The sequence below is a fragment of the Rhinatrema bivittatum genome, chromosome 12 (genome assembly GCF_901001135.1).
Source record: "Rhinatrema bivittatum chromosome 12, aRhiBiv1.1, whole genome shotgun sequence".
NCBI lineage: Eukaryota > Metazoa > Chordata > Amphibia > Gymnophiona > Rhinatrematidae > Rhinatrema > Rhinatrema bivittatum.
The window spans coordinates 11,027,813-11,040,713 of NC_042626.1; the positions used below are offsets into that span (position 1 = coordinate 11,027,813).

Consider the following 12,901-nt stretch of genomic DNA (forward strand, 5'->3'; position numbering starts at 1 on the left):
AGCGAAAAGAAACGACTGTGAAGACACAGAACACTGCGAGCAAGAAGTAGCGCAGAGCTGAGCAGGATCAAGAACCCAAACGCGGTGGGCGTCTGGACTGATCCATGGTACTACAGGAACGAAAATTAGCAGGTAAGTAATAATTTTCTTTTCCCTGTACGTACCTGGATCAGTCCAGACAGTGGGATGTACCCAAGCTTCCCTAAATCGGGTGGGGTCCTGCGAGGCCTGCTCGGAGAACCTGCTCGCCAAAGTGTCCAGAGACCGAAGAGGCGAGGTGCAGACGATAGTGCCTCGAGAACGTGTGTAACGATTTCCAGGTGGCTGCCCTACAAATTTCCTGCGAGGATACCGAGCGAACCTCCGCCCAGGAAGCCGCCTGAGAACGTGTAGAATGCGCTACGATTCCGGGTGGGGGAGTCCGACCCGCCCCAATGTAGGAAGCAGCAATGCTGGCCTTCAGCCATCTGGCAATGGTAGTCTTCGAGGCCTGAGACCCCTTCTTAGGACCGGCCCAGAGTACGAAGAGATGGTCAGAGGTCCGGAACTCATTTGTAGCCTCCAGATAGAGGCGCAGAGTGCGCTTGACATTCAAGAGACGGAGAGACTTCGGCTCTGAGGAAGAGAAGGATGGCAACTCCACCGTCTGGTTCACATGGAATGCAGAAACCACCTTCGGAAGGAAGGAGGGAACGGTGCGAAGCGAAACTCCAGAGTCGGAGAAACGGAGATAGGGCTCTCTACACGACAGAGCCTGCAGCTCCGAGATGCGTCGAGCGGAACAGATGGCCACAAGAAATACAGTCTTGAGAGTGAGATCCTTTATCGTTGCGCTGCGCAGCGGCTCAAACGGTGGTCCCGACAGGGAGCGAAGCACAAGGTTAAGACTCCAGGAGGGACAAGGGTTCCGTAACGGAGGACGCATATGCTTGCCACCCTTGAGAAAACGAGCAATGTCAGGATACTGTAGAAGAGAGCCCCCATCGCTCAACAGCGAACCAAGGGCGGCCACCTGAACCCGTAGTGAATTATAGGCGAGCCCTTTTTCCACCCCCGCCTGTAGAAACTGAAGGATCTGAGGTACAGAAGCCTTAGCGGGTCTCGTGGCCTGGCTAGTACACCACAGCTCGAACACCTTCCAGACTCGAACATAGGCCGCCGATGTCGATGTCTTTCGTGCCCGCAATAGCGTGGATACTACTGCCTCCGGGTAGCCCCGACGCCGGAGGCGGCGCCTCTCAAAAGCCAGGCCGCAAGACAGAAGAGTTCTGCCTGCTCGAAAAATACCGGGCCCTGATGTAGGAGCTGGGGGAGGTGCCCCAGCCTGATTGGCCCGTCGATCACCAGCTGTAGCAGGTCCGCAAACCTGGGTCGCCTGGGCCATTCTGGGGCGATGAAAACCACGGTCCCCTGATGGCTTTCTATTCTGCGGAGCATCCTGCCCACCAGGGGCCATGGTGGAGAAGCGTAGAGCAGAAGATGTGGCGGTCACGGGAGGACCAGGGCATCCACTCCCTCCGCGCTGCGCTCTCTCCGGCGACTGAAGAAGCGTGGAGCCTTGGCGTTGAGAGCGGACGCCATCAGATCCAAGTGGGGGGCCCCCCACCGATGGACGAGAAGTTGCATCGCTTTGTCGGAGAGAGACCACTGTCCGGGGTCCAGCAGTTGACGACTGAGGAAGTCCGCCTGGACGTTGTCCACACCGGCGATGTGCGAGGCCGCTAGCCGGACGAGATGACGCTCCGCCCATTGCATCAGCAGCGCCGCCTCGAGCGCGGGCTGCGCATGCCTCCTTATCGGTTGATGTAGGCCACGGTGGTAGCGTTGTCCGATAGGATTCTGACTTCCCGGTTCCGAAGAAGCGGGAGGAAATGTCGCAGAGCTAGCCGGACCGCTCTGGTTTCCAGACGGTTGATTGACCACTTCGCCTCCACCGTGGACCACGTCCCCTGCGTGGCGCTTCGATCGCAGACTGCACCCCAGCCTGCTAGACTGGCATCGGTGGTCACCACCACCCAATTTGGCAGATCGAGGGACACGCCACGGGCCAGGTTCGGCGGATCCAACCACCAGCCCAGACTGTCCCTGGCATTCTGCGGGAGTGGGAGAATCATCTGGTAGTCCTGCGATACTGGTTTCCAACGGGAGAGGAGCGCCCACTGTAAGGTCCTGAGGTGCGCGAAAGCCCAAGGTACAAGGTCGATGGTGGACCCCATCACTCCCAGGAGTTGCAGGTAGTCCCAGGAGGTGGGCTCTGGTAACGCAGAGAACCGTCGTGTGTGATCCTGCAAGGATTGAGCTTTGTTCTGGCGCAGAAAAACTTTGCCCAGTAGGGTGTCGAAGGTCGCCCCCCAAAAAAACCCAAGCGTTGCGAGGGCATGAGGGAGCTCTTGGAGAAGTTCACTACCCATCCCAGGGAATGTAGAAACCGTACTACTCGAGTCACCGCTGAGCGTCCATGATCGAATGACTTCGCCCGGAGGAGCCAATCGTCCAGATAAGGATGAACCAGGATGCCCTCCTTCCGGAGAGCTGCTGCCACGACTACCATGATCTTGGTGAAGGTGTGCGGCGCCGTCGCCAATCCGAACAGGAGAGCCGTGAACTGAAAATGCTGGTCCAGAATTTTGAAACGAAGGAAACGGTGGTGGTCCGGGCGGATGGGAATGTGCAGGTAGGCCTCTGTTAAGTCCAGGGAGGCGAGGAACTCCCCCCGATGCACCACCGCAATCACTGACCGGAGCGTTTCCATGCGGAACCGAACGACTCGAAGGGATTTGTTGACTTCCTTGAAGTCTAGGATAGGCCGGAAGGAACAGTCCTTCTTTGGTACGACGAAATAGATGGAATAGTGGCCCGAGCCCACCTCTCCGAAGGGCACGAGCGCAATAGCGCCTATCTCCCGGAGTCTGTCCAGAGTCAGCTGCACTGCTCCTCTCTTGAGGTCCAAGCCACAGGGGGAAAAGATGAACCTTCCCTGCGGGGGGCGGACAAATTCCAATGCGTAGCCGTGTTTTATTGTATCCAGGACCCCCTGGTCCGAGGTGATCCGTGCCCACTCCGCGTAGAAATACGTTAGTCGGTCCCCAATCTTGGGGACAGGGGAGTGGGCGAGACTGGCATCATTGTGAAGACTTGGTATAGGGGTTCCCGGTTCCGGGAGTAGTGCGTGCGGGCAGACGCCCGCGAAAGGAGCGCGACCAGGGCTGAGACCTGGGGGTGGATGACCGGGAGCCCGCCTGTCTGTATCCCCTGTAGCGCCGTTGCGCTCTGGCTCTGGTCTGAGAAGAAGAAAATGCTCTGGATGGTCGAAACCTATCCTCCGGCAGCCGATGAACAGCGTTCTCCCCCAGGGACTTGATGATCTGGTCCAAATCCTCCCCGAAGAGGAACTTGCCCCTGAAGGGAAGAGAGCCCAGACTCGACTTAGAGGACGTATCAGCCGCCGAATTGCGTAGCCACAGTAGTCGTCGTGCTGCCACTACCGAAACCATGGATCTTGCGAGGACCCGAAAAAGGTCGTACGAGGCGTCCGCCCCATACGTCACTGCGGCTTCTAGCCGATCTGCCTGGGCAGCCTCATCGGACGGCAGGTTCTGAGACGTGAGGAGTTGTTGCACCCAAAGGAGACTAGCCCGCTGGGCAAGCGAACTGCACATCACCGCCCGCATACCCAGAGCGGAGACCTCGAAAACCCGCTTAAGGAAAACTTCCAACTTACGATCCTGTGTGTCCGCAACACCGCACCTCCCGTCACTGGGATAGTCGTCCTCTTCGTGACCGCCGACACTGCGGAGTCCACCTTTGGGACCTTGATGAGGTCCAGAAAATCTTCGGGGAGCGGGTACGGCTTTTCCATAGCCCGGCTGCTCTTCAGGGAGGCCTCCGGGGTGTCCCATTCCCTGGTGAGAAGTTGTAAAAACGAGTCATGAATGGGAAAAGCCCGAGCCCTCAGCCGGAGTGCCGCCAGGACAGGATCTCCCTTCCTTGAAGAAGTGACGACAGCGGGAGCTACTGGGGCAGGCGGGTCTGGTGGCGGGTCCAAATCTAATTCTTGGATGATCTGCGGGATGAGGTCGTCCAGCTCTTCCCTCTGGAAGAGGCGTAGGGTACGCGGATCATCCCCCTCCTGCGTGCCGTCCCCTTGTCCCCCGTCCGAGAGGTCAAGTCCATGTCCCACTGGGTCTGGCACCGCCCCCACTGCCGCGGGCGTGGATCGGACCCGGGTAGGAAGGCGGGAGGCCCCCACTCCCGGAGGGTCGGGGGGGGCCGGCGTCGAGGGCGACATCCGAGGGATCTTAGGAGGGAGGGGTCCCACAGGTGCTTCCAGCCCCTGCAGATAAGCGGTATGCATGAGCAGGATAAACTCCGGAGAGAACCCCGGCCTGCTCGGGTGCGCTTCGGGGGCGGCGTGGTTCCTGCTCCCTGGCTCTGGGTGCTTGGTTCCTGCACCAAAATCGGGGGAACACCCCCGCTGGTAGAGTCCTCCAGGGATCCGTTCTCCCTCGTGGCCTCCAGGGATCCGTTCCCCCTCGTGGCCTGCGCCTCAGGGCGCTCAGAATGTAAAATGGCCGCCGTTCCCACCAAAAATGGCGGAGTGGCCGGCCCGCGCCGCCCGGGCAAAAAAGAGAAATCAGTCAGGGACTGTGAGGTACCTTCCCCCCCGGGGAGGCATCGTGCACAGATGCCCTCCCGGGAAATCCGGGACCCCGGGTCTCCGCAGGCCGCACAGCGGGACGGCCGTGGCATCGGGATCGCTGTAGGAGAAAAGAAAAAGCCACGGGGGGGGGCCACGCGCAGAAAAGCGCCGCTGCGGGGGGGCCTGGTCGGCCCGCACTGCCTGCTGTCCGAAAATAGAGGAGGGTGCCGCGGGGGGGCCTTCCCGGCCACACGACCCGCCCCAGACATCTTTCCCTAAATGGCTCAGCAGCCCATGAGGAGCTGTAAAATGGCCGCGGGTGAGGGAGTAAAGAGCGAAGAGGCCGGCTCCACCGGCTTTCGCGGGCACCGGGGGCTGAGCTGTGAAGGAAAAAACTACAAAGGAAAAAAACAAACTTACCCCTGGCTGCAACGAGAAATAAACAGCAAGGCCGCAGAGAAGAGACAAGGAAGATAAGCCACTCCCCAGAAGTTGAAAGAACTCTGCCTTTTTTTTTTTTTTTTAAACTTAATACAAACTTGATACAAACTTGATCCACAGAAAAAGACAACAACAAGCCATAATCAAGCTAGAAAGTGAAGAAAAAGGAAAAGGAGGGGAAGCCTGATTCCCCTACTCGCATCTGCTGGAGTCAGAAGATACTGAACTCCTGCAGAGGGGGTAGTAGTATATATGGATACACCCCCTCAAAGCTTGTGCTGACTCCATCTGCTGGATTGGGGACATAACCCACTGTCTGGACTGATCCAGGTACGTACAGGGAACTGGGCATTATGCAGTTAAACAGTTAGCAAACTCATTCTCCAAGTCACTCAGATTATTCTTGGAGCGAATGCTGCAGCAAAATTAGAAGTTCCACTACTACAGCTCCTACCTTTTCTTTTTTCTACATTCCAGAAAGAAAAAACAGATATTACAGATCTATAGAAGACCATGATTACATAAAGAGGCGGGTACCTTTTCTTTGCCTTTGCTAGGGCTACTTGTTCTAGTAGCTTCTCTCTCTACAGTCCCCACAAAACGATGGTCCGTCTGGGTATGGAAGGAGACTGTGCCTTTGGGGAGCTTCTTAATTCTTATAGCATGATTTCTCTGGGCAGACAGCATATCCTAAAATAAAATAAGCGCCAGATGTATTCAAATTCCCTTTAACTGCATCAGAGAATGTAGGCCCTGCATTAAACTATACATGTAATATCATAGACCATCTGCTTACATTCTCATTTTAAAAAGCATGTCTGGAGAGATTTGCTGCTTCTTTGGGCGTCTCAGACTTGTACCCCAAATCTACCCAAAGCATTCCCAATCTGGCTCCTCCTTGGAAGCAGCTTCTGAGATTCTTTTAAAGTAGTGTCAGCCTAGTCAAACTTATTCATGCTTGAATGCTCAACCATAGGGGGTACTCTACTATATTTTAGTCTTCAGAGCACAATTATGTCCACAATTTGATAGCTCTTCCCATCAGAGGTCTGCCCTCTGGTTGGTCCCAGTGGGGGTCAGATCCCAGCTAAAGGTGGGAAAGCACAGACTGTCCAAACAATGGAAATGCCCTTTAATCTTTTCCTTGCCAAAGAGTACAACTGTTATACTCCTAGGGCTGAGCATTTTCACTAAGTGACTATTACAACAAAACCTATGGCAGGTGGGACTGAGGAAGGGATACAAATTTAAAGAGTAGTAGGCAGAATTCAAGGTGAAGAGGACCCTGGGAGAGAAAAAATGGCAAACTCCACTTATGTTTTCCATATTTAGCTACCCAGATTACTCTAGAAGCTCAAAAAAAAGGACCAGGTCTATCCAAGGCAGTCTAGCACCTTTCAGGTGTAATTTTATTTTAAGTAAAGCAGAAGTGGTTTTTACTCACAGGGACAACAGTAAATTCTACTTCATCAGAAATGTGGAGCTGGTTTCCATCCAGGATTTCACTGAAGTGAAAGAACATTCTGGCATCCCGATCAACACATTTAATAAAACCAAACCCATCCCTCATTGCTGCAATCACACCCTGTGAAAGGGAAACAGCCAAATGAATACACAAGCCGAGTCATTGGGTGCGTAGTGTCAGAATCGCCATTCTGAGCTACAAAGACTTAGATTGCTTGTGAATGAATCCTGACATCCATGGCAAAGTGCTTTGTCACAAGACAAACTGTACATTGTATAACATGCTCATGGTCCATATGGACAGTTGCTTTTATATTTAAGTAGATGCCTCCTAACAAAGGCTTCCTGGCTAACAGACATTTTAAGCACATCTGCTCATGTTAGGCATTGCCTTCTAAATCCTATTCCTGCTTTTCTGCAGGTGTTCTGCAACCAATGCTTAAATTGGCTGAATAAGGCATTTTGATTCAACAGCAGCTTATGCCAAAGGATAACAACTTGTATAATAGACATGCTTAAAACAAACAAAAAAACCCCCCATAAAAACAGGACTTGCTGCTTTTAGTTTGGAAAGGGATGTCTTCACTGAAGAAGATCATGACCAACATCCCCTCAGATCAAATCTCTGGTTTCTTGGTCAAGACTTCATAAGGGAGTTTCTGGCTCCTAGACCAGCTGTTCATTGTAGCACCACTATAACTTAAAATCCTTAACAGAAAGGTTCGATTTACTGTGTATCTACACCATCCTCTCTCTGCGTGTTCCCTGTTCTCAGACTGTCCATTTGTCTTTCTGCAGAAATCCTTCCGGCTAGTCTTCTTTCCCTCTTGTGCACTCTTTACAACATGCTTTGTTCACTTTCTCGCATTTAATTTTAAATGCTCTCGCCATTGTCATGCTTTGAATTAGTCTCCATGCCTGTCCATTTGCTCTCCCTCCTTAGCTATCATTTGCAATATTTTGCTAGTCTCTTCATCCTGTCTTCATTCTTCCTATTCCAGGCCCTACCATGCTTTACTCTCTACTTTGCTTTCCGGTCCTTAGTCTTCCCTCAATTATACCAGGTAAATGTGTTAGATGCATTTTTTTTTTTAAGAGGTTAAATCTGCAAGCTGCCTCATGCAAGTCTAGTCTAGCAATTGAATCAATCTGCTTCTAATGTCCAACGCTGGGCCAATTACTCCATGGAATGCTCAGTTCTTCCACACTGCCTGCAGTACTACATGGCTTTCCTCTGCTGCTGAGTTGTTTCCAGGCCATGACGCTCACATTTTACATTGAGATGATACCAGAATAGCCAGTGTGGACCCGATGAGCCTTGACCTCTGTAGATTTAACCAATGAGATACATGGTATCAGTATGGCTTAGACTGACTGGACAGCATAATGGCCAGCCTCAGGTGTCTCAAACTTGAATAAAAATATTCTAAGTACCCTACTGGGCACATTGTTAGAATTCCTATAAGCTCACACTGCTGGCCTTCCACATGCAGCCAGGCATGCAGTTTAACATCTTGGTATACTTGATTCCTCAATCCTGCAAAACGTCCAAGATGCATACACAAATACTTGAACATCTGTGACTTGCATTTTCCATGCTTTTAAAATATATGGGCCAGTCCAGGGGATATTCCATTTTTGCATAGATTCACTCCTATATACCTTCAAATTTCATTAAACCCCCCCCCCCCCAATCATATTCTACCACAATAAGACAGCCATTCATGGCCATATAAACACAAACCTTGCATATGTGATTATGTAACCCAAATAAAATCATGCAGTGGTATGCAAGAGCTTAATCCATAAATAGATGTATTGTGATTCCATTACACACTCACAAGCTTAATTTCTTACCACATAAGCTAATAGCTGCCTGCATCACTACATTATGTTTCCAACAGGCTGGCAAAACAGATATAAATTGCTTCCTGGCCTCAAACTCTCCAGTCTAAATTCATCCAATAACCCCTTTCAGCACTACCAAAGCACTCCAAGAAGAAACCCAATGCAGCAGGTATCTATAGCAAAGAGCAACAGCTTCATTTCCCCTTCCACCTTCATTGTTAACAATGTGGCAATATGACAGCTAGACTTGTCAGAATTCTGCTACTCGATATAGCTCCTAGCAGCAAAAAGTCAGAAATAATCAAAATCTTATTCGACGCGCACAAAACTGTAGCCAGTCTTCAAACACATGCGACTAGTGGCAAAGCAAAGTTATATGCATGCAGCCCTAGCCCTGGAATGGGGCTATTAGAAAATCCTGGCTCCACACTACCAAGAACTTCAGTTTCTCCTGCCACCCCCAATACAGAGAATGGCATCTAATGACTACTTGGAGTTTTACCTAATGATTACGGGCATTTTCCAGGATAAACAGTCCCAAAGCAAATATTTAAAATGAAAGAATACTGTTAGTTTATATACCATTTTAAACCCCTAAAAATGAAGCATAAGTTATATGCATTCAGACAAGTAATGTAATTAAAAAAGTGGTTCTCCTGTAGAGATGCTGTGTTAAGTGGTAACCTCTGGGTCACCATTTCCACTGACTTCCTGCTCAGATCTACTCTGTTAAAGTTAAAAACTTCTTACATACTGAGTCAGTGATGCTGAAGTTCATCTTGGCTTTTGCATTCTTCCTATAGGCTATGAATAATTAGCTAATGTATAACAAACACTTAGTGATCTGTTTTTAATGGATGTCAGTTAAGGGGGTCATTTATTATACTGGGATATTTTTATCACAGGAGAAGCGTTCCCAAAAGATTTCGCCCCTTCCCTGGAAAATAACTGCAGTATTGTCATATTATTGACTGCGGAAAAACTCTACAATAAAAAAATGTGGTAGGGGCCCAGAAAATGTCCTCTAGGCTGCCATCATTTTAAAAGGGCCCCAAAGCTCAAAAACAGCACCCCCCAAGAGTCTAGCAAGACTTGGCTCTGAAGACTGTAGGCCCAAAAAATAAAATATTTATATCTACACACACTTAAGTGTGCGGCAAATCCTGCTCCTTCCCAAACCTCTCCCCTCCCCACCAAGAGAAACCATAATCCCTGTGATCTGGTGTCCCTCCCTTGTCTAGGAAATAGGCCCTGGTGGGTCCTCCCCATTCCTTTACAAGAAACCGTGGGGCACTGGTAGCCCCGAGCAGCCCCTAGTCCCACTTAACGCCATTTTCTAAAAATGGCACTGGCTGGTCATAGCCATTCACATATATGTACACAATAGCGGCAATGCCCTGCCCCCTCCAGTCCCCCACCACCAAAAAAATAAACCTTTGCAAGATTTGGAGATGGTGCATTGATGGCCTGGAGAACCATCTAGCCCCAGACCAGTTGATGCCATTTATGAAAATGGTGCCTGCCAGTCATAGTCTTACACAATAGCGGCAATGACCAGCCAGTGCCATTTTAGAAGATGGCATTAACTGGGACTAGGGGGTCCTATTTCCTTGGCAAGGGAGGGAGGGACACCAGATCACAGGGATTAGGTTTGGGATGGTAGATATATAAACATTTTCTGGGCTCTTTCAATTTTGCTGTAATAGCATCAGGAGCTGCACAAGCTTTCTGATGCTCCTGCAGCAAAATATCTAAACCTCATGATTCATGACAATGGGAAAAAAAAAAAAATCTGCCCAAATTTTAAAATGTCAACCACATTATTGTATTAGCATAGGATTTCCTATGCATTAGTTGCTTTGCATGCATTAGACATTGCAAAACAGGTTCAATAGAGGTAGAATTAAGAAAAAGAAAAGCACCATATCACTACATGATAGTGATATTGCATGATAAACACACCGTTTAACGTACGTTATAGTCTTATGTGGCTTAGTAAATCTAGGCCAAAGTTTTAGTTACTGAAAAGAGGATCTAGAAGTCTGGACAGTTGCACCCCTGCTTTCACAAGGAATTGGGTAGGAGAACAGTCGTCTGTCCGTCTGTCCCCCCCCCCCCAAAGAACAGTATTTTTGGCTGAAGTGGGCTCCCCAAGATAAAACAAATGCCCCCTATATACTGTTTTACTCAAGCTTCTAAAAGTTCTAGATGGCAGGCAAAGCAGCCCAGAGGATAGAGTAGTGGCTGCGCACCAGGTAAGCCAGGATTCAAATCCCACTGCTACTCCTAGTGATCTTAGGCAAGCCACTTCACCCTACTGCCTCAGTACAAATTTAGATTGTAAGCCCACTAGAGGATAGGAAATAATACCTACAGCACCCAATTCACTTTGAAGTGCCTAAAAACGCAGAATATAAACATGCACATTTCAGTGTTTTGTATTCAGCCGATACTTATGTATCAAGCTTTATTCAATTTTATCATTGTATTTGAAGATTCCATGTATTTGCCTAGAATGATCACAGGCAATTGCTGAAGCTAAAATCAGTGCAGGCTGTCCATATTTCCAAGTTATTAACAGCAGCATAGGGCCTTTCAGCTATGCAACTTCAGAGTCTTTAAAATGTGATTGTATTTAAGATAAGGTACAAAATTACATAACTAGCAGCAAAAACCTCTTAGAGACTTAACACCAATTACCATTTCTCTTGTTTCATCAGTAAAGTCAAAAGTATCAGCAAGAACTTCAATGTTGGTAGCTCGTTCCAGTTTGTCGCGCCGGTCCGTTGAAATATTAAACTTAACATGGTCTCCTTCCAGAAGGGTCACCTTGGATTTTGTGTCTTTGTCTCCAAATGGAAGTTCTTTAGGAATCATGAAGTCAACTTTAATGCGTCCTGGTAGTGGGTCATTCTGATGAACACATGGGTAAATAAAAAACAAAAACACCCAAGTCATTAGCTGTGAAAAGAGGAATGGCGCTCACCATCTTTTCCTAAACAAAAGTCAAGAAAAAACAGATTAGACAAGTTGCTATTCTGATCAACTACTTGTTTCTGCTGCAAGAGACCACTCTACAATGACCATTAGTTTACTTTACTTATCTTTAAAATTAACTTTCAATTACACATGGGCTAAGGAGAAATTACTTACCTGATAGTTTCCTTTCCTCTAATGATGGAAGGTCAATCCCCACCAGTGCCAGCAGATGGAGACTGAGCAAAAGCTGACATTACAGATATAGTCCCTGCCCTGACAGCAGCCCGCCAGTATTCTCTGGAAAAGCTGAACTATGGACGGACTGATTAAACTTGAACATCATTAACAGTCTCACATAGCAAGACTGCTTAGACTGTTCTATCAAATCAAATGAGTCTTATTGGGTCTTTGATACAAATACCAATGTTTCAGACATCTTATAGAGATGCATTAGTGTGATATATATTATAGGTTTTGTAAGAATTTGATTTGTGTGAAATTTGACAATTGAAGAAATAAAAGCTGCTGTTACAGTATTTAACATTTAGTGTGGGATAATTTATGTTTCAATAGGTACTGTCCTAAGTGAGGTGATATTGTCATTTAACAAACCAACCACTCATGCTTCCAAACCAACGAGAACACTGAGCTCAGACTAAAGTAGTAACAGATGCAGGTGACCAAGGGGCTAGAAAAGCCATTTACCAGTCTTCAAAGAACAGGAATCATACTCTGCAAAGGCTAATTAAAACATTAAACCTCAGCAGCCTAGGTCAGGTATGGGACTGACCTGCCCTCAGAAGAAAGAAAATTATCAGATAAGTTGTAATGTTTCCTTCCTCTGCACTCTGACAGGTCAATCGTCAACAGTGGGATGTACCAAAGCTAATCCTGAAAAGGGAGGGAGGCTTCCAGCGGTCCAGTCAAAACTGCCCGCACAAATGCTGTGTCCTCCCTAGCATAAACATCCAAGCAATAATGCTTGGAAAAAGGATGTGCAAAGATGACCACGTCGCCGCTCAGCAGGCAAACAAACGTAGTGCTGCCCACGATGCTGCACGAGCCCTTGTGGAACATGGTCCAATCTGTTTGGGAAAGCAGCCTCAGTCACATAGGCGGTCATAATGATTTCCTTAATCCAGCAGGCTACTGTCGCCCACGTTGCCAGTGCTCCCTGTTTACCGCCACTATGGAGCACAAACAAGCAGACATCTGTACAGATTCCGTCACCTCCAAGTACTGCATTATATGACGCTTTATGTCCAAGGAACGCAGACTGTATTCACTTTCATCTCTGTCCCTGTCCAAGCTGGGCAGAGAAATGGACCGATACAAATGAAATCCAAAAGCACTTTTGGCGAGAGTGAGGACAGTCCAAAGTTGTACTGCTCCCGAAGTCATACGCAGAAAAGGTTCATGGCAAGAGCGAGCCTGCAGCTTGGAGGTCCCACGTGCTGAACATATTGCTTACCTTGAAGACTGTTTTTGTGGTAACAGTTGCAATGAGAGTACACAGCAGCTGAAAGGTTG

At 48.8% G+C, this 12,901-nt stretch overlaps 1 protein-coding gene across 6 annotated transcripts in view; it reads right to left on the reverse strand.

Moving 5' to 3' along the window:
• The window catches only part of CSDE1 (cold shock domain containing E1), a 99,304-nt gene that overhangs the window by 33,121 nt on the left and 53,282 nt on the right, over positions 1–12,901 (reverse strand). For 5 of the 6 annotated variants that reach the window (XM_029573212.1, XM_029573209.1, XM_029573208.1 and 2 more), the window contains 3 exons: positions 11,093–11,305; positions 6,525–6,665; positions 5,618–5,770 (listed from right to left, as the gene is read on the reverse strand). In XM_029573212.1, coding sequence (XP_029429072.1) covers positions 5,618–5,770; positions 6,525–6,665; positions 11,093–11,305 — 507 coding nt within the window. The remainder of the gene's footprint in view (positions 1–5,617; positions 5,771–6,524; positions 6,666–11,092; positions 11,306–12,901) is intronic. The other variant, XM_029573210.1, reaches the window with a different exon arrangement.